This window comes from Pimephales promelas, chromosome 18, assembly GCF_988280905.1.
Source record: "Pimephales promelas chromosome 18, fPimPro1.hap1.1, whole genome shotgun sequence".
Taxonomy (NCBI): domain Eukaryota; kingdom Metazoa; phylum Chordata; class Actinopteri; order Cypriniformes; family Leuciscidae; genus Pimephales; species Pimephales promelas.
The window spans coordinates 23,068,437-23,091,337 of NC_142786.1; the positions used below are offsets into that span (position 1 = coordinate 23,068,437).

At 37.5% G+C, this 22,901-nt stretch overlaps 4 protein-coding genes across 12 annotated transcripts in view; 2 read left to right on the forward strand and 2 right to left on the reverse strand.

The window, feature by feature from the left end:
* Positions 1-1,636: 1,636 nt before the first annotated feature.
* Positions 1,637-3,920, forward strand: grna.1 (granulin a, tandem duplicate 1). Of its 3 annotated transcripts, none has more exons than XM_039680742.2 (5): positions 1,637-1,738; positions 1,872-2,057; positions 2,138-2,275; positions 3,469-3,580; positions 3,728-3,920. In XM_039680742.2, exons 2-5 carry the CDS (start codon positions 1,872-1,874, stop codon positions 3,739-3,741), a joined length of 450 nt encoding a protein of 149 aa, XP_039536676.2. In that variant the 5' UTR covers positions 1,637-1,738; the 3' UTR covers positions 3,742-3,920. The 3 variants fall into 3 exon arrangements, with proteins under 3 accessions (XP_039536676.2, XP_088979291.1, XP_088979290.1); XM_089123165.1 differs by having other exon boundaries at positions 3,484-3,580; XM_089123164.1 differs by having other exon boundaries at positions 3,469-3,795.
* A 343-nt stretch (positions 3,921-4,263) lies between these two features.
* clxn (calaxin) lies at positions 4,264-6,594 on the forward strand. The gene is made up of 6 exons (XM_039680740.2): positions 4,264-4,452; positions 4,639-4,794; positions 5,813-5,917; positions 6,005-6,156; positions 6,240-6,344; positions 6,431-6,594. Exons 1-6 carry the CDS (start codon positions 4,386-4,388, stop codon positions 6,479-6,481), a joined length of 636 nt encoding a protein of 211 aa, XP_039536674.2. The 5' UTR covers positions 4,264-4,385; the 3' UTR covers positions 6,482-6,594.
* On the reverse strand, positions 6,378-10,457 carry rbm48 (RNA binding motif protein 48). The gene is made up of 5 exons (XM_039680741.2): positions 10,300-10,457; positions 9,995-10,185; positions 8,787-8,932; positions 8,141-8,694; positions 6,378-6,647 (listed from the first exon to the last, which is right to left on the reverse strand). The coding sequence occupies exons 1-5, from the start codon at positions 10,423-10,425 to the stop codon at positions 6,576-6,578; spliced, it is 1,089 nt and encodes a 362-aa protein (XP_039536675.2). The 5' UTR covers positions 10,426-10,457; the 3' UTR covers positions 6,378-6,575.
* A 2,705-nt stretch (positions 10,458-13,162) lies between these two features.
* The window catches only part of zmym4.2 (zinc finger MYM-type containing 4, tandem duplicate 2), a 37,253-nt gene continuing 27,514 nt past the window's right edge, over positions 13,163-22,901 (reverse strand). For all 7 annotated transcript variants that reach the window (XM_039680746.2, XM_039680745.2, XM_039680747.2 and 4 more), the window contains 16 exons: positions 21,976-22,126; positions 21,671-21,846; positions 20,650-20,818; positions 20,347-20,475; positions 20,179-20,219; positions 19,898-20,027; positions 19,639-19,748; positions 17,655-17,826; positions 17,223-17,540; positions 16,626-16,726; positions 15,825-15,954; positions 15,501-15,652; positions 15,301-15,415; positions 14,989-15,219; positions 14,783-14,906; positions 13,163-13,697 (listed from right to left, as the gene is read on the reverse strand). In XM_039680746.2, coding sequence (XP_039536680.2) covers positions 13,487-13,697; positions 14,783-14,906; positions 14,989-15,219; positions 15,301-15,415; positions 15,501-15,652; positions 15,825-15,954; positions 16,626-16,726; positions 17,223-17,540; positions 17,655-17,826; positions 19,639-19,748; positions 19,898-20,027; positions 20,179-20,219; positions 20,347-20,475; positions 20,650-20,818; positions 21,671-21,846; positions 21,976-22,126 — 2,460 coding nt within the window. In that variant the 3' untranslated portion in view covers positions 13,163-13,486. The remainder of the gene's footprint in view (positions 13,698-14,782; positions 14,907-14,988; positions 15,220-15,300; positions 15,416-15,500; positions 15,653-15,824; positions 15,955-16,625; positions 16,727-17,222; positions 17,541-17,654; positions 17,827-19,638; positions 19,749-19,897; positions 20,028-20,178; positions 20,220-20,346; positions 20,476-20,649; positions 20,819-21,670; positions 21,847-21,975; positions 22,127-22,901) is intronic.

A 22,901-nucleotide genomic window follows, 5' to 3' on the forward strand; every position in this document is an offset into this window, starting at 1 on the left:
CTATGATTAATCATGACTGTTTTTGATAAATTTGTGTTGAAATATGTAATAAAATAGGACTATTTTGGCCCTAAAAGGTCTTGAAACATCAGATGTGCCAAGTTTTTAAAAACAAAAATGTGTGTGAGTGACAAAGATGATGGCCCATTTTAGCTAAAACCATGTTACCCATTTTTACTTCAGTGGGTTAAGGTAAATTGGGCCACCAAGGAAAACATCACCTTTGCGAAAAATATGTTCATATACCAAACTAACAACATTATTTCTGATTAATGTCATCAGACAGATAGTATGCATAGTTTTTTTTTATGTGCAGGTTTGTTTTTTTACTTGTCAAGCACAGCTATGACAAAAGTTTGAAATCCTTTGCTGTCATTGACACTAAATTCCACAGGAGCTGGGACACCCAAACATTAAATGGCCCATTTTACCTGATATCACCCTATGCAATACTCTTTTATTTATTTAATGCTAATAATAAAAGCCTATTTGGAGAGAGAGAGAGATGTTTATAATAATGCGATAATAAGTCACTCATTGTGTGATAAGGAAAATATGACCTAAACTACTTGTTCTGAGCAGGTGTTGCCAGTGAACAGGCTGTAAAACGGTTGGCTAAATCACGCTCATGAAAAACTGATGCTATCTGAGAATCATTCTCGAACAGCAGTCAAGTTTTCATTGTTTGTGTCAAACAAGTTGTGAATTTGTTGTAACATTATAGGTAATCATGACTTACTCTGTGCTCAAAGTGATGCTCGGAGTGTGCTTTCCTCTGTGGGTGAACAAAACTTTCGCAAGATGTTGAAGCAGAATCACGTGAGCAATTTCAGAATATGCTTTTTTTCATTGGTTGTTGCGTTAAATCTTACCCAGACTTTTTTCTGGCGGGTTATTGTGAAGCCCCTTTCTTTCTTTTTTTTTTTTTGATTGGGCAGGCTCGACTTAGAACTCCAGGGGAGACGTGTTTGATTCCTGCAGGTTTTCTGCATAGACAGTAAAAGAAAGGTTTTCTGACGATTCATGCTACCTATCGAGATTTGCTACTTACCGGGGCGGTTATGCGCATGTGCAGACTCACATTTTTTTCTTCTTTTTTTTCTGTTCAAAAGGTAAGTACACCTGTTCCATAGTGAGAGCAAATAGGCGCGGCCAGATTCAGTTTGGGCGCTGCGCATAGACTGTAAAAAGGGCGCTGCGCCATATCACCGTACATATTATAAATATATTATAAATATTTTTTTTCAGCGTGAGAAATACAATGTGTGGTGGAACTGCGTGACAAATGACCGAAATGAGTGACTGTCACTATCAATGCGTGACACTTGAGAGCATTCCGTGACATTAGCCTGCACCATCTAGAGTTTCATGCCAGAACTTTGTATTTATTAAATATTAAAAATACATCTATTTTTAACTGAGTAATTAAATTCATTATTTACAGTTTTAAAAGTATATGTTTGGATGAGAGGAAGTGAACCTCTCAATACCTCTGTCTTACTCACATCCCCATTGTTTTATATTAAAGCCTTTTCATACAAGGACTTCTGTGTGTTTAAAAACTCATAAAGCATTATCTACTGTAGTCTACACTTCATGGTTACATTTTTACTGAACAAGTTTCCTGTTTTTACAGTGGGAGGAGGGGCTATGTGTATATAAATAAGAGACAGTCAGAACATTACAGGACAGCACAGACAGCAGCAAGGCACAGTCCACAAAGAAGAGACCCAGCAAGGTAAATGTTCTTATTCTCACTATCAATCAATCTATTATTGACTTTAGACCTGTTCCAAAACAGTTATACAATTTCTAGAAAAGCAGAAACATACAAAATAATTTCAGATAATATTTTTCTGTGGTATTTTCAGATGTTTCCAGTGTTGATGTTCCTCATGGCAGCTCTTGTCGCTGCAGAACCACTGACGGATCTCTCAGGCCCAGTAGAGTCTGATAGTGAGTCTGTGGTGCACTGTGATGCTCATACTGCGTGTCCTGATGGAACAACGTGCTGTCTGAGTCCTTATGGTGTGTGGTTCTGCTGTCCGTTCCAAATGGTAAATCTCAGTAAACAGTAACTTTCTATAGTCTATTAAATTTTAGGTTTAACCATTGTTTGTTCTACCCACTCCTTCAGGGTCAGTGCTGTAGAGATGGAGTTCATTGCTGCCGTCATGGTTATCACTGCGATTCGACATCGACTCAGTGTTTGAGGGGGTGGATGAGACTGTCGTCTTCTCCTCAGCCGGCCTCCAAAGCTATCCAGAAAACTCAGGTATGTCAGTACTCTGCATATATGACTCCAAAGTAAATCAATCTGCAACCAGTAAAGCAACCTGTCATGTTACAATGACCTACATACTTGACAATCTTTACAAACCATGTCATATGACTTCCAATCACGATTTCCGGCAGTTATAAAACATGGTTGAACATTTTCAAGCTGCAAACAATAATCTTTGGAAGAAAAAAAAATGAGGGTCCAAATACAGGTAGCATTTTCTATGAAGCCTGTTTTTATAATGTATTATAAGGATATTCTTAATGCATTCAAAATGCCTTGTAAACAACATTATAATATGTTGTATCATTATATAATCATAACAAGAGAAATAATACTTACCTACTTATTAGATTTGGTAAAACCTTGTCATTTTAGTTATGATGAATAAAATATGATTTTCATTGTGAATGTATTGTTCCTTTGTACTTTGAATCTAATAAGTAGGAAAGTATTATGCAAAGTCATTCTGGTGTTATGAGGATGAGTGTCATACATAGGGGTTGCAACATACATTGATAGGACCACGTAATTGATCGCGGCAGAACTTAAAGTAAGAGGTGGCTCTAGAATTTTCCTCTTGAGAGCAGACTCAGGAACTTCACTCTCAGGAACAGACTCGGGAATTTCTCTCTCACTGGAATGGACTTGAGAATTTCTCTCTAACAAAAGAACTAGAAACAAAAATCTCTTGACTATGAAACTGAAAAAAAAATGACTAACAGAACAAAATACAGAGCGTAAATACACAGGGCAAACAAAGGAACTAATGAGAATTAACTACATGAACTGAAACTCAAATCAATCTGTAACTATGGAGACAAACAAGCAGGGAAACTGAGAGAAGAGAAATAATTAACAGACTATAATCAAATGACAAACTGAAACAGTTGGAAATATAATTCAGATATACAAACATGAATGCAAACAAACTCAAAACATGACAACATCTGTATAATGCATTATAAATACAGGCTTTATAGAAAGTTTTCAATGATTTCAAATTCAATCGTTTGTTAAAATAAACCATGTGGCAATTAATTATTTAAAAACAGAAATGTGCTTTAGTTCATTATATTGTTATATTATATTTATGTGAGCTGTAAATCTTGAAATGGTTCTTTCTAAGAAGGCGAGTTTCTGGTTGTGTGTTTACTAACATAATTCCTGTGAATGGAAATGACCAGGCTCTTGAAATGCAGACCCAGACTGAGACTGTTCATTGTGAAGGAAACGTCTACTGTCCAGCTGAGAAGTTCTGCTGCAAGACAGCATCCGGCCAGTGGGGGTGCTGCAGCGGTAAAGCTAACTTTATCTTGCTGTATTATTAATAATCATCAAGCTTATTCTGTGGATGAATTATAGATTTATATAACCTAAAACTCAGTCATGCAATGCAAAGTTTTGTGTCTGCTCATAATAAAAGTTGCATTTCTTTCTTTTTAGGGATGGAGTTGTAAGTACAACCCCCCATCTCATCAAAGACTGAAGTGCAAGAGGCTTACAAACTTCACTCTTGAGGGAATAGATTAATCCTACATCCAAGCTGAATTCATCTTTTTATTAATTCCCCCCAAAATTGATTGAATTGCAATAAAATTGCATTGGACTTTTAATAAAAGATTTTGCTTTTGAGAAAGTGTTTATTTTAATCATTCAATTCCTGGTATTTTTTTGTCCATGGGTCAATAAGTTATGAATTCATCTTCATAAACTTCATTCCCCTGTTTGGGGGGAGGGGGGTTACTGTTGTCTATATTTTTAAGTGATGTTTTTAATATGCTTTAAGACAAACCTGTAAATTAGTCCATTTTTGGGTGAACTATTCCTTTAAGAATAGCCTATTTCTACATACAACACCTTTGACACGACTTCATTATAAGAGCAAGTTCGTTACAAAAAAAAAAATGATTTAGCCAAACGACATTTATGAATAAATAATTAACCGTTCAGGATAATGAAGTTAACAAAATTGTCTCTGATGCTGATAATGAGTGATCCTCACGTGTCACACGCTGGTCACACGTCGTCATTGCTCCCCCCGTGTTTCTATAGCAACATCTAACGAAAGACTTGTAAGGTTAGAGCCTAGAACTAGCAGAAAATGTCGGCAATGAACAGAAAGTTAATTCAAAACCTCGCCGAAACTTTATGCAAGCAAGTCAAACATTGTAGGTATCTATTAACTAATGTTTTCGTATGGCAGTTAATGTTATTCTTTTACGATATAATTCTAAAAAAAAAAAAAAGTTTGCTAGCAGCTGCTAGTTCATCACCTGGAAATGTCCGGCTAGCTACTTTTACAAATAAATAGCTACCGTGTCTAGTGACCTGACAGTATTGTGTCTGTGCTGTAGTTAGTAAAGCAGAGACGGGGTGTCTGATAAGGCTGTTCAACGGTCTGGTGGGAGAGCAGGCGGAGAAAAGAGCGGCTCACGGACTCGACCGGGTCCGGTTCAGAAATATCCTCCACAACACATTCGGGATGACCGAAGATGTGATGATGGATAGAGGTACGATTTAATTTGGACCAGGACGATTATAGACCGTAGTTTGGTTTGGTGCATACTGTATATTATATTATATAGTGGTGTGTGAGAGTATACATAAATACAATATAAAAAGTACCGGTCAAAAGTTAGGAAACATTCTATCGTATTTTCATCAAGCCTGCATTTATTTGATGGAAAAAAAGTAATATTGTGAAATAATATTACAATTTAAAACAATGGTTTTCTATTTTAATACACTTTAAATAAGCCATTATTGCAGTTTTCAGTGTCACGTGATCCTTCAGAAATCATATGCCGATTTATTATCATGTTTTATTATGCTGAAAACAGCTGTGCGGCTTGATTTCTTTTTTTTAATATTACCTATATTTTGTCAGGATTCTTTTATCAATAAAAAGAAGGGGGGAAAAAAGAACAGCATTTATTTAAAATAGAAATCTTTTGTAAACAATATAACCTTACTCTACACTACCGTTCAAAAGTTTGGGTCAGTAACGTTCATATTTTTTTCGTTCTTTTTTGATTACTTAATACTTTTATTCAGCAAGGATGTGTTAAATGACAGCAGTGATAGTAAAGATTTATAGAAGAATTTGTATTCATCAATAAATCCCGAAAAACTGTTTCCAACATTGATATCAAATATAAGAGGTAGTATCAAATCATCATATTAGAATGATTTCTGAATGATCACGTGACACTGAAGACTGGAGTAATGATGCTGAATATTGAGCTTTGCATCACATAAATTAAAAATATTTTTCAATATAACTGTTTTTTCCCCCAGTATTTTTTATCAAATAAATGATGAGCATAAGGAGAAACATAGTAGTTTCCAAACTTTTGAGTTAGCAGTTTAACAGATATAAGGATATTAATACCCGTCAATAATAATAAACCTGATATATTTTATAATTCGTGTACTACTAATATTAAAAAAAGATTCTCTTATGTCTGAGCCTCAAGGAGGATATTTACAATTTTTGCAAATTTTTGCATTAACCCCTTGTATATTCAGTTTTTCGTGTCTTTGACAAGGACAATGACACCTACGTAAGCGTCAAAGAGTGGGTGGAAGGTCTGTCTGTCTTTTTAAGAGGCACGCTGGATGAAAAAATCAAATGTGAGTACTTATATGGCTATGTACATAATGTTCATGTTATAAAATATATACATACTGCATATAAAACATTCCATGTATAATGCCTAGTCTGCTTTGACGTATACGACCTGAATGGGGACGGATACATCTCACGGGAGGAGATGTTTCAAATGCTGAAAGACAGCCTCATCAGGCAACCCACCGAAGAGGACCCCGATGAGGGGATTAAGGATGTTGTGGAAATTGCCTTGAAAAAAATGGTACAACTGTGTGTCAGATTAAGAACATGTACATGGAATAATTCACCATTAAGTATAAAATATATGTATCTTTATTTTTTTAGGATCACGACCACGATGTAAGAGTTTCTTATTCCGATTTTGAGAAGACAGTAGTAGATGAAAACCTTTTACTAGAAGCTTTTGGCAACTGCCTCCCAGATACGAAGGTAGAAATCACAAGCAACTATTTGTGCATATCAAATGTTCAGTAATTTTTTAATTTTTGTATTTTTTTATTTTATTTGTTTGGCAGAGAATCCTGTTATTTGAGCAACATGCATTCCAGGAACCACATGAACAGTGACATAACCACTGAATTTTGTATATGAAAAAAAGGTTTGTCAAAAAATTGTGTGTGGCTGTAAAATATTGTTCAATGTAAGACCACAGCGGTCTTATTAAATTCTCCTGCGTGGCTTTGCAGTAGTGGTCTTTACTTGTACAGGTTTGACCTCTGGAACAGATGTGACCTAAAAAAAAAAAAAAAAGAATATTTATCAGCCATATACCATCATGAAAAATTGCACACAAACAATGTACCGGTACTTAAATGGGTCCTATTATGCCTTTTTACATTTACAAATTTTTTTAGTGTAATGGTGCTGTTTGAGCATGAAAAACGTAACGAAAGTTACAAAGCAAGCAAAGTCACTCTAAAGCAGTGGTTCTCAACTCCAGTGCTCTGCACAGTTTGTATGTCTCTCTTATCTGACACATTTAGTTCAGTTCAGTTCATAGAGTCTATCCTAACAAGCTGAGGATCTGAATCAGGTGTGTTAAATAAGGGAGGCATACACAATATGCAGAGCAGTGGGTCCCGAGAACTGGAGTTGAGAACCACTGCTCTAAAGTGAGTTATTCTCTATATCAGTGTCACTGTTTGTGAACTCCCTGAAACGTCTCCACTGTAGTCTTGAGTTTTCTTCTGAGAACAATCCTATCACAATATTCCTCATTTAAATAATTCCCGCCAATGGAATATGCAAAACAAACAAACAAAACAAAACGTGGCACAGCCTGGTTGAGTCAGTTAGTAGTTGTGGGTGTGACATTTCGAAAACACGATCAAAGCAGTTGACCAATCACAACACACTGATCTAGCTGACCAGTCAGAGCACATTGTGCTTTTCAGAAGGAGGGGCTTTATAGAGACAGGAACTAAACAGGGGTGTGTTTCCCGAAAGCATCGTTAACCAACTACGGTCGCAAGGTCCGTCGTTATCAGCATAGTTCAACGAGTCCCGAAACACACTTTCCAACGAACATTTGCAAACAGCATCGCAAAATTGTGTGGTTTGAAGTTGCAACACTTCTCAACCTGTGGTTAGAGGCATCGTTTCTATATTACATGACATTTGGAGGTAATAAATCCTTATCTTAAGCAAAATAAGCAAACTGACATTCAGGACAACCGGTGTCTTTTATTTAGAATACATACAAATGGAATTTCCATCTTTTAGTTTGTCAGAAGATTTGAAGTAACTTGTTTGAAGAGTGCGCATGTGCGAACATGCCCTTAATATGCAAGAACGAGCCAAATATTGAGTCTGGTAATGAAGCAAAATAACTAAAAACAATTAAAAATAGCCCTCAGATGACATGTCTGTAATTTATATAAAAAAATCTAGCGTTAATTGGATCTCAAACAGTTTCATTAAAAGTAGTTTTACTCCACCACGTGCGATACTTTGCGACAGTGGGTTTCGGGAAACAGTCGTGACTAGCTAGTTGATTTCTCCAACGATGCATCGTACTATGGTCGTGAAGCAGCGAACTACATCGTTGTACGGGAAACGCACCCCTGTGAGTCACTGACAGAATTGGAAGAGAGGAGCTGCAACAATGTAAAAAAATTTTTTGAACATTAAAGCCTGAAAACCTATTCTAGTAGACCACAAAAACTAAATCAAGACTAGGTCCTATTTAATAATATTTACAGAAAGAATAAAACAGACTAACTAACCTTAGTCATAGTTTGACGGATCAAATTGGCGGTGACATTTAATGAATGATCCTCCATGTCCACCTTGGGCAGCTCTGGTAATTTTGGGCCAATTAGAGTCTCAGTTTCATTCAAAAAGAACACGGTTTCCTCCAATTTTCTTTTTCTACTTTCTAAATGTGTAATCCTTGGCATAAATCTAACAGGTTGTGACCGGTTCTCCTGCCTTTTACTCAAATCTCCCTCTTTAACAATTGAAGACGAGGATGACGCACTCTGCTTTGACGTTTCTGCGACAGGAGGGATGGAATTATGTAGAGAGCCCATCTTATCCTCTGTAGGTAATGTTGTTTTAGTGGTCCACTGCAATTGAAATGGCTGTGTAAAATTGGGAAGTCTATAAGAAACATCCTCTGTTGGGGGCAAAGGCTGCTCGGGAAAGCCCAAGTAGTCAGACTTTACATTCTCACTTCTGGCGCTTGCAAAGTCTTTCTGGATCTCAGGAGCTGCAGATGCTCGTGTGTCCGTGCTCGATAACTCTGTGCTTACTTCCGACGGTTGATCGTATTGTTTTCCTGATAAAAAACAAACAAACAAACAAAAAAACCACATAAGTTAAATAGATGTTCTACAGATGTAACCTATTAAGGGACACGATTAAAAGTACCTGTGTTTTGGCTTGCTCTGTTAACATATCTCCTCCTGTCCTGTAACTTCTGCCTCGTCTCTTCCACAGTTTCGTACTCGGGGGCATAACAGACATGCAGCTGACCCCCGAAGAAGCTCTTTTCATCAATACGCCGTTTAGCTATCCTGCAAATTTACATATTGTTACACATGCACGTCGTTCAGTGATGTGTGCTTTTTGAGTTATGCATGTAAAAAAGTACTGAATGAAAAGCCTGCATCAACTTTGATTATGTTATTCTTGACATTACATAAAAACATATCCATATTTTATGAATATTTTCTGTGTAAATGTGTAAAAAAGAAACAACTGATTATTTAAAACTGCACATTAGTAAAAATGTGTTAAAATCTCTTTATACTAATCAGCTTAAAGTATCATGACCTTGAGTAAAAAAAGTAAAGCGTAAATGAATTGTTAACTATGGAAGCTCGTTCCTGCCACAGAATAATAAAAAAAAAGGTATTTGTGACTTTTTTCCTTGCAAGTGCAAGATTACATCAAAAAAAAAAAACTTTTTTCCTCAGAATTGTATTATAAACTCACAATGCTGAAAAAAAAAAAATCTTTTTTTTTTTTTTTTACCTCAGAATTAGACTTTATAACTCACAATTGCAAGTTGATATATCACAAGTCTGAAAAAAGTAGTAAGAATTGTGAGATAGGAGCACAATTGCGAAAATTTATAAACATGCAATTTCAGTTCTCTCATAATTCTGACTATTTTTCTCGTAATTACTTTATTCAGAGGTGGAAACAAGCATAGTTCCAAAGTTAACCCTGATAATTTTGTTGTTTTCACAATAATAAGAATATATATATAAAATAAGAATGTTTCTAGAGCAGCAAATCATCATATTAGAATGATTTCTAAACGATCATGTGACACTGAAAACTGGAGTAATGAAGATATTAAAAAATTATCAGTTGTGCACCTCATATATATTCCACCACAAGGAATGTATGAAATTTTAAAATATAATATAACACAATTTTAAATTGTAAGACTATTTCACAATATTATTGTTTTTACTGTATTCTTGGTCAAATAAATGCAACCTTGCCTTGGTAAGCATGGGTATGACAACAATTTTATTTTGTGGAATGAACCAGGTGGACTAAAAGTGAAGTTCCTCTGTATCACTCTAACACAAGCTGACTTTGAACATGTTTTAGTCTGTCCTTACCTTGCACTTGTCAGCTTCTGGAATTGAAATAAGTAGACTTCAGTGAACTGCTCTGCTGGGTATTCATCAAGTGCTCTGTACTCCTCGACCACTCCATAGAGAGCAAAGAGCTGCACCAGCTCTGCCATCACTCCAATAGCGGGAACTCCTTGAACTAGCAGGAACCGAGACTCCAAGTTGATGGTGTATACCTGGAACCAACGATTATTATTATTTTCACTCTGGTGGGTGTCACTCTAATTGCTGCATGGTACGATAAGCCAAAAATACAGTGCTAATTAAAACAATTTATAAAATAAACCTACCTTAACCGCTCTTTGGCGTCTTCCCTCTCTGTATTTTGCGCGTGTTTGGGCAACATTTTGTTGCTCGTGGTGTTTATACACCTTTTGTGTGTCCCACACAGAAGGATTAGCGACTGATCTGTCCATTTGTGTGGTGAAGTCAGCGCCCGAAGAAAACAAGCCACGGAGTTTCAAAATAAAAGTCTTATTTTTTTTTCAATCCTTTTAATTTGTTATTTGTGATTATTTGCAGTTGCGTTAATTCATCATTATATTTATAATGATTCAATTAATCAATGTAATGTATTAAAGACAATTTAATCAATATAATCGAAATGTAGATTTAAATATACGTAATTAAAAATGTATTCAATAAATTTTTTTCTTATTGATTTTTTGTTTATTCAGTACAATAAAAATATAGTTGACTATTGAGCCACGTTCTGCATTATTTTACATATAGTCTACTGTTAAAAATGAATTTTTCAAAGACCACAGGACCATTTAAGAGAACTGTAAAAAAAATCTACTTAACTTCTTATTTTATTTCATTTAAAGTATAAGCATTAATTGTACATTTATATAAAATGAATAAATAATATCCAACTTTCTACACTAATAAACGATTAGACAAAATAATTCACAGTCCTTTCGTGCATTTGTATAAATAGGCCTAAGTTACAGTACAATATTTGACAAGATAATGAATAATATCCAACTTGAGTTATACTTAAACGATTAAACCTAAAACAATTCACAGGGGTACTTTCGAGCATTTGTAAAGGCAGTTTAATATGTCATAAGATAGGTCATCAGATTCTTGACAAGACAGAAACATTAAGTTCCTCTTTTTGTTATCTCCTCATAATGCATCATAATGCATTCATCACATTTACATTAGCATCCTTCCTGGATCAAAAGCGGAGTAAAATGTCTGTGGCTGTTGTCTACTCGGATGTCATATTTGTGAAAATAAACGAGGTTGGCAGCAGTAACGATCCAGATAAGAGTCCAGGCAAACATAATGGCCATGGAAAGCAATGTATGGTATTGGATTATTTGGACAAAGTGTATATCTTTCTAATTACAGGCCCATAAGCCTGTGTAAGTCTGTGGCACCCCACATTTGAACTGGGCAGGAATGGGTCCAAAACCACTTCTGCTTGCCAGTTTTGAGGCCTTGAGAGCTTCTTGCCTCATGCAAAGTTCACTGAAGTCACTGATTTTGAATCTCAGCTCTCTAAATTAGCCATATTGGATTTTGAAAATAGTTCACTGCTCGTATTACCTTCACTAAAGTTGGCTCAAATGAAAAGTATTAGGAACTTACCATTGTAGGAAAGGTCCTTAATATTAATTTAAGACCTTATTAATTTTTTTTTACCTGGATGTATTTGCTTGTGCAAAAAATGTCCTACCATGTATAAAATTGCAAGAAATATTACATACACAACAAAATATATGGTCATTCTTCTCAAGGTCATTGCTTTTGCTCAATCACTGGCAGCTATATCTTCATTTTTTTCTAAATATGGTCACATGAGAAATTGTGCAGTTATAAATAAATAAATTATTTCTATAATCACTAGCAGGGGTGCTGTGACAAACAAAACTTATTTTACAACATTTATAAACCAGTTAGTTCCAATCCTTGATTCTGATTGGTCAATAGCTGTGCTTTATTCATGATTAAACAAACAGAACCGTTGTAAAGCGGTCATAGCCGTATTACTGCGCAACACTGCGGTTCCTGTGATGTTTTTAAGCTTTCATGCATATTACACATTGGAGCGTTGTTGCTGTTCAGTCAGGGACTATTTTTTTCTAGCCGAAGGAAGGCTTTTACTGATTGTTTTTCATGAAAGTTGCACTAATACATATTTTTCTACTTTAATATTTTAATTGTGTGGTTACCGTTTTTTAAAAGCAATAAGGTACTCGAGGCACGTGCTGTATCGTGAATAAGTAACGGCTGAAGGGGTTACTCCGCTTCGTGTCGAGCCTAACAACGCCCTCAGCCGTTACATATTCACGATACAGCACAGCCTCTCGTACCTTAGTGCTTATGTCATTGATGTGCTTGACTGCGCAATCTGAGGCTGGGAAAAATTAATTAACTTGAGTGTGTGTGTGTGTGTATATGCAATATAGACTCTAAAAAAAGATGGATGACGCCCCTTCGTTCTTTTCCATCGGAGAGAACTGAAGCCGCCTGAAGCGTTCAGTCGAGTCTGAACACTTGCGTTTTCGAGACCAGACATGCGCAGTCATGAGCAGGAAGTAAAGCTGCGAAATCAAGGCCCCGCCCTCATTCTCGCTGAATCAATCGCAAGCACACGACCCGCACTTTTCTCAAGTGGCCTCTGCCTGCTCTGTTCCTCTCCAATGGTGTCTGCTGATTGCAATACCTCATTAAAATAAGGTAAATACAACTACTAACCACAGTCAACATTATGGAAAAAAGTCCACTGGTGCTTCAGTGACTACTTCACACAGAGAACCTGTCAATCACAGCTGTCAATCATGATGCCAGAGCACCGTTTTTATCATCACATAACTAACTAAAAACAAACTTATTTTAAAAACGAACACTTGAAATTACATCGACGTGATATAAACTACAGTAAATGACAGAAACGGTCTTTGGAAAAAGGATATGTGAAGTGTAATTTACTTGTTTAGTTGGGCTCATGTTGAATAACATGGGGAGGCGGGATTTATGACCTGTACTAGGACCGGCCACCAGGGGCGATCGAGACGTTTTTCCTTCACTTTTGAGAGCTTGTGCGGCACGCTTGGACCATGTGTTAATGTGCAAAATGCACATTATTGAAAAGAGTGAAAAGAGCTGGTTTCTGTATCTCTCAAGAAAATAAAGATGAAATGCTTGCAGAATCAGTTTAATTTTGTAATAAAAACAAACAAAAAACAAGAGTTATCTACAATAAATTGCAGGAACATTTCAATCTATATGGACCAACGTGGTTTGCAATGAAGAACAACAACTTCTGTTTTTGGAACGATGCTGTCAATGTCTTTAGTGTTTAAATATAGTACAAAAGGCGGCAACTCGCAGCAACTGTGTGACTTCCATTTTCAATCTTCTTGTAGTTACAAGGATGCACAAAGACAAACCACTTGCTTTCCAGCATTCAGAACTACAGTCAGTCATGTGTTCAGGTTTTCTCAGTTTTCCATATTAAAATGTTCAGAAGTCCGAGTCAGAGTCTGAATCGGTCTCAGTGGGTGTTTTGTCCGTCTCCATGTACAGTTCTCTGACAGTAAGGATACGTGTGAGCATGCTGTCCAGATCCTCATCACTCAGCACGGTGGCTGTAAACCATGTAGGACTGCTGGGTACACAGGAGCGCTCAGGGCTCAGGTAGAATTTAGTCGAATGATGTCTTATGCCTGGTGAACTGGAAGAAACAACAGAAAGTATGACAACCAAATACACCATGACTCATTTGATTAAAGTGCCCCAATTATGCTTTTTCAGAAACTACCTTTAATGTAGAGTATTATAGCGGTTTGTGAATGTTAACGCTCTGTAACGTTTCAAAGATCAATAACAGGGATGCAAACACACGTATGGTCAAAAAAGAGAGGTAATCGAAGGCCTCGCCCCACAGAATATATCCAGATACTTACATTTCCACCAACCCCTGTCATTTCAGGCCCACCCCTAGGCACATATAGTGAATATGTTTCAGCATTTAAATCATTTTTTACAAAACCTCCCATAAACCTCCCATAGTTCAGCCTTTATATCATTTTTATAAAAAGAATGAGTCAATAAAATAAAATAATTACTTGACACTTCCTGTGGTGTCTGTTGTTGCTAAGCATCCATGCACTGTGCTCTCCACAACGAAAAAAATTAAGTTTTAGTAGCTAACAGATTTTCACTACCGAAAAACGCCTTTTGTAGCTCTGCTACAAGATTTATCTACGGAGAAGAGAAAAACACTGGTAGTGTTTGGGCGCACCCCCATCCTTCATGTTTACTGAGCTTTCAATGGTGGTTGGTTCTCGTCACATGAAATGCGGTGCGCTTGCGGCATTCTGAAAAATGTTTTCATCTGCGCCTGGAAAAAATAGCTTCAATTATTAGCGCGCTTGCCGCACACCTACATTTGAAATAGCGAACTTGAGAGCGCAAAAGACTATGTGAACAGCCCTATGTCATCTATTTAGTCTCAAACTTGCACACAGGATACGAGGGCAAAAAAAACAGTATACATGCACAGAATGCCATCCACGAGCAGGGGGCATATGCATCCCTGCAATAAGCACGCTAAAAGGAGTTGATAAAAACCGACTGTAAATCTGTCTCCATTTAGTTAGCAAACCTCCAATGATTCAGTCAATTCCCAAAGGACAAAAATTCCCACCCAACGTTTTATTTCTCATTCGAGAAGCCGTTTCACTCATATAAACGTCACAATAGGGAAGAAAAGACTATTGCAACTTCATGCTGACTTTAAACAAACAGCTGACATACCATTTTGAGAGATAGAACTCGTATAGCTTGACAGGACAGCGGAGAGGATTGTCTGTATTCTGCCGTATCTTTAGCACTCTTTGCCGTTCATCTTCCTTTTTCCTTTTCTTTACAGGGACACCATCTAAATTGGACAAAAAGTATAAGTAGTAACAATTAACAACAACAACAAATAAACACAATAAAACATATGACAGACCACTGACCGTCCTCTTTCGGGGGGTAGAAACGCAGGTAGGATACTTTGCTGTTGGCTGGACCCCGAGAGTAGCGTTTGACATAGGCGAAAGAGAGGCGACGGTGTTGCTCCACTGTCTTGAAGTTGAAGAACTTGGTGAAGAAATAGAGCAACGTGTTGAGCAGCACGCCGGGTGAAAACGCTCCCAGCTGCTTACAGTCCCACAGATACTCCTCCTCCACACGAGAATGAACGTAACCTGCACAAACACACACACACAGGTGTTAATAGCACAACAGAGAAACAATCCAGTATCGTGTCAGTTTCTTAAAATACTCACCAGTGGGTAATATAGTTGGTTTCCATCCTTTAAGAATGTTGGACATTTCATGGCAGAATTTGGTGTAGAAGAGATCCGAGAAGATGTTCTCCATCCGATTGTTCTCAAACAGGAACTGTAAACATAATCGACGAGAGCCAATTAAACTAAATACAACATGACTAAATGTGTTGAGCGTGTGTGATTTCTTCTCGTCTCACCTGCTGGATGCCCAAGCAGAGGTAATAGACGCTGTCAGGGCTGTACTTCTCTCCGTTGGGTCGACGAACTTCAGAGATGAACTTGCAGAGGCCGTAGCTCAGTTCGGCCGTGCAACACTTCAACAGGTCCTCCTTTATTGTCATAGAATGTGCTATGGATGATGAAGGGGACATGTTTGATGCGTAAATGGCAAAAAGTCTCTACCCCAAGTAAATTTATTTAATAATTAATTTCAGTCAATGTGATGTGGTCCAGTATTGCTTCTGAATTGTAGAAATTAGTTTGCTTTATACCCAACATTTGATCCCAAAACTGAGACCTACAGGCATATTTGGGAGTCTCCACGTTGGGTTGGGCGTTCCTCCAGCGCACCCAGTCCTTCCAGGCATTGACGCCATACTCTTGGTGCAGTTTGGAGAGGTTTTTTGGAAGCGCTGATGCACATTTACGACCCTACATGCCAACAAAACACACAATCACACGTTTCAGCTTTCCATAATTTAAATGGTAAGGGGCTGCACGTTAATGGCTAAATTGATAATTGTGATTTATTATGAATTATGAATTATTCCACACAACAGTGAATAAAATACTTCTTTTATTGAATTACTGCACTTTCTGCGCTTAGGCACAAATCATCTCATTCGCAGGGTTTATTTTCCTAATATCAATTCCAATAATTCCAAATAATGTTAACGGTTTCCTATTTAAAAAAAAAAAAAAAAAAAACCTTTGTATTATAGCACAGAGTTTGCTTAAGTGCATTTATTTAAAAACCACATATCAAATCAATATAGTCGAGATTAATAATTGGATTTATTATTTTGTCATTGAGAAGGTTATGAGGGAACACAGAATGGCTGTCCATTTTTATTTCAAGCACTGTCAATGCCTCACACAGAGACACAGAATATGCAGACTTCATATTTCAATAGCACTGTTTTTGCCATTTAATATTCAGACAGTAGCTCATATTGTGGTTTGATTAATTGTACAGCCCTACTTTTGATTTTTTCACCCAACATTCTGTATTATACAGAAAATTCCACTATTCCATTTGCATTTTCCACATAGCGAAAATCATTGATGGAGGTGAAGAATAATGCTGCTTTATCTGTTCTTACCCTTTTCTTCTGAGGGAAGCCGTCGTTTCCTCTCTTGCGAGATCTTCGTTTGCCAGTATCAGTGTCTCTTTGCGTTTGCTCTCTGAGAAGTTCAATGCTTTCTGAAATGTGAAAGGATAAAATATGAATGGAAGAAAATAAATAACTTGGATTGTGTTTGGACCTTTGAACTCTCTCAGCAATTGACGAGATTGTCCATAATTTATGCCAAACGCTTCCCCACCATGGACCCTTTCACAGACTGTGATGATACATTTCCACAGTGCTCAACATATGTAACATTTGTATATACATTTGTAACTATTGCGTTACATTACCATGTACACAAGATTACTATGGTGATTTCCACTTCTGAGAACCCCGGAAATTTGAAACGGGTCCACTGACAATTTTTTCAGCAATATGCATTTTCACTGTTTCACTGGCTGGCAACTTTAAAATAAATAGGGGTGGTGATGGCGCAGTGGAAAAGACACATGCCTTTGGTGTGAGAGACCCGGGTTCGAATCCACTGTGAGACACCAGTGTGTCCCTGAGCAAGACACTTAACCCCTAGTTGCTCCAGAGGCGTGCCAGAATCCCAAAAGAAGCTCTTACCGACTGGGTAATCCGCCTCCAGGTCCATCTGTGGCTCTTCTGCTGAGGTAGAGACAGGGATCAGTGTGGCAGATCTGGATGGAGGAAGTCTTTCAGGCTCTGGGGGTTGTTCGGGGATCAGTGTGGCAGATCTGGATGGAGGAAGTCTTTCAGGCTCTGGGGGTTGATCGGGGATAAGTGTGGCAGATCTGGATGGAAGTTTTTCAGGCTCTGGGGGTTGATCCCATGTCTGAGCTGAAGACACCGAGTCCTCCTCCCAACTCAGATTGCTGGATAGGGCTTCAAAATCGAGGTCCTCCATTATGTTACCAGTCTGATCTGTGTAACAAAACGAGCAGCTTCAAAAGATAAATATGTGACCAAAACAAATGTACATTTGCAGATTTAATACAGCGCCTAAAAAAAACATAACCTTAATTTTCCATTACATACCACTAGATGTGATGCCTTTTTCAATCTCTGTATCCTCAGCCACCATCTCTGCCATCATGAGGAGTTCAGCCTCCAGAGGGTCATCTGGGATCTTCTCTTTGATTTCCTGAATGGTCTTCACAATGTGCTCAGCGTTGTCCAGAGTCGTGGGGAAGAATAAGGGCACTGGAATCTGCAAACAGAAATAGAGGCACATTTACATCATCAGACTACAAAGCTACTAGGGCTGTCCCTGAATAAAGTTTTTTTTTTAAAGTTAAGTGAAGCCTCTAGCCCACTAACTACATAAATATAAACCAGGGGGGCTTTTTCTGAGAAGGAATATTATATGCAACATTGCCAACATTTTTCTACATTAAAGAAATACAAAACCATAATAATGAGCATAGACGTTGGAACAGGGTGGGCTAATTAATAAAACTTAAGTGGTCAGAATTACATCTGACCCATTCCAAATGTTTCCCGATATATGGGGACTCAACCACTGATAGACCGAAGACCGCGCATTTCGACATTTGCAGTAAAATATATTTATTACCAATATATTGAAACATCTGTTTATATACTCCATTAATAAAGGTTAACTCCATTAATTCAGTCCACATGTGTTTTATATTTAATATGAGGGAAATAGACATGCATGCAGTACACAAAAAATCTTTAACTTTTAGGTAGCTAAATATTTTAGTAATTCTGTCAATTACACTAAAGTTAGATTTCATTGAAGGTAAACTGGAGCGGCCAACACTGAGCTCTGCGTAACACCCACAGACGTAACGTGAACGAGATAGAGGCTACTGTCTAAAAAGTTGCTCTGTTGAGATGCAAGTGCAAAACAGATTTAACTAATCAAAAAGTCAATCAGGATACACAACATCCTACACTAAAGAGTACCCCCCCCCCACCCCCGATCCCACAACATAGTTCCCACTTCCCTGATAATGAGGCATTAAAATATAAATTAAGCACTTAAGTGCATGCATAAAGCTTGTCGCAGCACATCTGAAAAATTATTATAAATGAGAAAAAAAAAATAACTGTCTGAACATTTTAATAGTTTACTAATAAACTAGAGTCAGTGATGCAGATTCATCATCTCCCCAGTATAGTGTATGCACATATACAGTAGAGAGAATTGAACATTAAGTTAAACGTTATGCAGTAAGTGCAGTACTACATTAGCTTCCTCACTCCACACAAAGACTTGTATATTTGCCCAAGTACAGTAATCTAGGTTAACATTAACGTTAGAGTGGCAGCCATGTAACGTTGCTAACATTAGGCAACTAATGTGTAAAATAAGCAACGTTTGAGGTCGTTGAATGTTAGACGAAATTTGAATTTCCCGCCCGACATAATCCACTTTTTTTGGAAATGGGCTGATTTTACCACTCCCTCAGAGTTAAACAGTTGAGTTTTACCGTTTTCAAATCCATTCAGCTGATTTTCGGATATTTAGAAGAATATCAGTAACCAGACAGTTTCTGGTCTCATTGACTTCCATAGTAGGAAAAAATATACCATGGAAGTCAATGAGACCAGAAACTGTCTGTTTACAGATATTTTACTAAATATCCGAAAATCAGCTGAATGGATTCGAAAACGGTAAAACCCAACTGTTTAACTCTGGGGGAGTGGTAAAATCAGCCTATTTCCAAAAAAAGTGGAGTATCCCTTTAACAGTCTGTGCATTACGGACTGTGTGACTTTGACAATTCCTGTGGAGTTTATTTTTCTGCAACTAACTGCCTAAATACAATTTGGTTGATTAAGCCTCTTCTCGTTGACGAACGTTTAGTCGACTATTAGGGATCAGCCCTAAAAACGACATTGAGCCAGAGCGACAACTGTTTAGTGTTTACATATCTACTTTTAACATGCTAAAATGAATATTCCAGGCTTTGACATCTGTGACATGCTGTTCCTAAAGAAAATAATGTTGACTTGAAAAGTGAGGATGAGGAAGGGAAGAGAGTAGATGTACCGGAAGTGGAAGCCCTACAGACTGTGGAATGTATTGGGTGTAGAGATGCATGGGAACTGGCACAAAGACTGGCACCGGCACAGGCAGCACTATCACTTTAGGCTTTTCATCTGTAGGACAAAAGAGACGTCGACATATGCATCAGGTGTGGCAACATTTTTCTTTTGTTAAATAAAAAGGGAAAACAAATGTAGAAGATTTGTCCAGAATAAGGCTGCTAAAAAAAGAGAGTAGTCACTGTCCCACAGCTGGTTAATACCTATTTGTGTCTCAGCATCAGTCGTGTGGGGTTTACAGGATGTGGCTTTGTTTTTGCTTATGGATTTATATGGCAAGTCCTTGTTCTTCTGGATTTGGGATGATGAGACAGGAGCTTTCACAGCATGTTTCTGTAAGCAGAGCAAAGACCAAAAGATCTGTTCACAGCATATCAGCATTGAAAAAAAAAATAGCATAACAATTGGAAAAGTCTGAATTGAGTTTTAGAAAATCCCATGTTTAAGACTGGGTGTAAATACAGATTTTTCCAGACAAACTCACATGTTCTGTAACTTTCACAGTAACGGCAGCTGGAACAGAGCCTGAGGACGCAACGGGTTAAATGTGAGTGATTTGAGCAATGAACAATTCACCTCAGTCTTTACCATATGCATTATGTATAAGTGTTCAGTTCAGTTTAAATGGTTAATGCTTCTGTGGTTCAATCACCTTTCGGATCTGTGTTCCTGTGAACACCTGGCTGTTTGTTAGACGCATTTGAAAGTGAAACAACACTGGCAATGACCGGTGTACCCGCTTTAGTACTTTGAGGGACTGCAGAGGTTACTGGAGTCGCACCTGTGGAGAGAGTGACATCACAGGACTCCAGGCTAAAGAAAGTGAAACATTTATGATTTAACACACCCAGCCAATGACAGAATCTACAGAGTGAACCAAAAATGGAAAAAATAAAGGCAGTGTGAGAAAAGCAGACCGACCCAAATATCCAAGTAAATATAAAAGAGAACATACTCTGTGTGGCTTGAGATTGGCTTGTAGCTTTGACGACGGCTCCAGTGACGCCCTGCAGACTGCAAAAGAACATCAGGCACCGCAGGCTGCAGAAATGCTTGATCTCACCCAGCCATTTCTCGGTCTCGGTCGTTTTCTTGGCCTGCCTGCACATGGAGCACTTTATTTCCTGTCAAAATTGTGAAACAGGAACACTTAATGTTACTTTTTTTAGAAGCCACATTGTTTGCATAATGACAAAGTCAAATGTTGCAGAAAAATGTAACTTAGTATGCGTCATAACAGTGTGTGTCATTCAGTGGGACTCGACACTTCACCACACTGGCTCGGTCGCTTACATGTTTCGCGGTTGAGCAGCATGCACGCGCATGATCCTGCACTAATACGTTTTATCAGTTAAATGTGTTAGACAATTAATCGATCGTCGATTAATCGTTGACATCCCTACCTGGTATTAAGATGCATTTTGGTTGATCGGATCACAAGTGGGCGTGACGCTACACACAGGTGTAAACAGAGTCTAAAATGTTTTGAGCTTGTCCACTTTTGACCACTTCCAGAGGAAGCAGCTCATGTGGTCGAATGCATTCAAACAACCACAAAAGGCCAGCTAGCCTACTGACCTAATGGGTAAACATTGTGGGAAGCGCGCTAGTAAGAATGGATTAAAACATTGTCGGCTGAGGATCTAAGATTGGTTTGAAGATGAAAAGCGTACCAAGCAAAATGTTCACACCATTGTTCACCGCGGTCGGGCGGCTGTCAAAACACAAATGAAAGATCCTATCTTTGTTTTTTCGTTGTCTCTTGGCACATTCATATATAAATTGCACACGCTTATTTAGTCCATTAGATAAGAAGTGGTTGAAAGTGGACAGAAGAGACAGACTTAAAAACCAGGTGTAAACAGGGCCTAAATAACTAAAGATAGATGAAAAACAACCTAAATCTTTTAGATAGATTTAAATAAATAAAACAAATAACTAATGAAACAAAAATAACACATTTATACATGTATTACCTGACGGATTAATGAATTATATTTTGACAAGCAATCTTTCCCACAGAAATCCTCTTGCTTGCCATCAAAGACCTCCGACACCACAGTCTTTGAGGAGCTGTCACAGTAGAAGCAGTTGCGACAGTGTTTCTTCCCCCACCGCTTGAACAGGTTATGCTCAAAGAGTGACTTGCATCCTGTAGAGAAATAAATAAATAAATATACACACACAAGGTCACATATACAAACTGACAAGCCACATTTGTAAAACAAAAAAACAACAACACCTTTCCAAACAGTAAGATCTTAATAATGCTTTAGCTTACTCTCACTGCAGAAAGAACGGTCAACCTTGTTTATCCTCCTCACTGTTTTCAGAGTTTTATTGAGCTTGCAGTTTTCACAGCGAGCCACTGCATTGTTGATCCTTCTGAACTCCTCAATACAAGCATTACTACAGAAAGCATACATTTTCCTCTGAAAGACCAGAAAAAAAGAGGTTAGTCAACAACCAATAGTTTGGTTTGTTCTATTTTGTCTAAGCACTTTTAAATGACCTAAATAAAAGTAGCTGTATAGTTTCTTGAAAATAATACTGTAGTTTGGTTGATAACAACAATAATAATAAAAACAGGAACAAAAATAAAACCATTTTCAAGGGGAAATGAGATTAACTTTTTTTTTTTTTTTAAATGTTCCTTTAGGTTCACTTTTGTTATAAAAAAGCTTTTTTGTACAAAAAAAAACAAACAATATGCATAAAAACATATTTTCTACCTTCATTCGGACCCTGAACTAGGGATGCAAATTATCGATTAATTCATTAATCATTAGTTGATCAACCTTAACGATCGATTAACGATTAACTGATAAGATTAACTCCTTTAAGGCTAGTAAGTTAACAACCACTGTTATGAACCACTAAAGTCATTGCACAGGAAACAGCATCAACGGCAAGTAAGTGTTTTTAAAACATTATCCATATAAAACCATTTAAGTAATTTACAGACAAAGCATTTCGTATTTTTGCAGTTTGTAATGCAGCTGCTATCAGGTCCAAAAGAGTTGGCTGCTTCCTCTTTCAACAAAAGTTTCTTTGCAAACACTATTACAGAGTGCCTCATTTAGAAAAAACCAAAAGCTCTGAACTCTGACATGATCTGGAATGCATGCGTACAAAACTGAACGCGGATCTATATACTGTATTCAGTGATAATAATGGGTTATATTTGCTTTTGATGCTCACATCAAA

Excerpts from the sequence above, each read along its gene's own strand:
- clxn (XM_039680740.2), top strand. The coding sequence starts at position 4,386 with ATGTCGGCAATGAACAGAAAGTTAATTCAAAACCTCGCCGAAACTTTA. Across the intron at positions 4,453-4,638 it reads ATGCAAGCAAGTCAAACATT|TTAGTAAAGCAGAGACGGGG; the intron begins GTAGGTATCTAT and ends TCTGTGCTGTAG. Across the intron at positions 6,345-6,430 it reads ACTGCCTCCCAGATACGAAG|AGAATCCTGTTATTTGAGCA; the intron begins GTAGAAATCACA and ends TTTGTTTGGCAG.
- rbm48 (XM_039680741.2), bottom strand. The coding sequence starts at position 10,425 with ATGGACAGATCAGTCGCTAATCCTTCTGTGTGGGACACACAAAAGGTG. Across the intron at positions 10,186-10,299 it reads GACGCCAAAGAGCGGTTAAG|GTATACACCATCAACTTGGA; the intron begins GTAGGTTTATTT and ends CGTTGGTTCCAG. Across the intron at positions 6,648-8,140 it reads TCCGTCAAACTATGACTAAG|GTCACATCTGTTCCAGAGGT; the intron begins GTTAGTTAGTCT and ends TTTTTTTTTTAG.
- grna.1 (XM_089123164.1), top strand. The coding sequence starts at position 1,872 with ATGTTTCCAGTGTTGATGTTCCTCATGGCAGCTCTTGTCGCTGCAGAA. Across the intron at positions 2,058-2,137 it reads TCTGCTGTCCGTTCCAAATG|GGTCAGTGCTGTAGAGATGG; the intron begins GTAAATCTCAGT and ends CCACTCCTTCAG. Across the intron at positions 2,276-3,468 it reads AAGCTATCCAGAAAACTCAG|GCTCTTGAAATGCAGACCCA; the intron begins GTATGTCAGTAC and ends GGAAATGACCAG.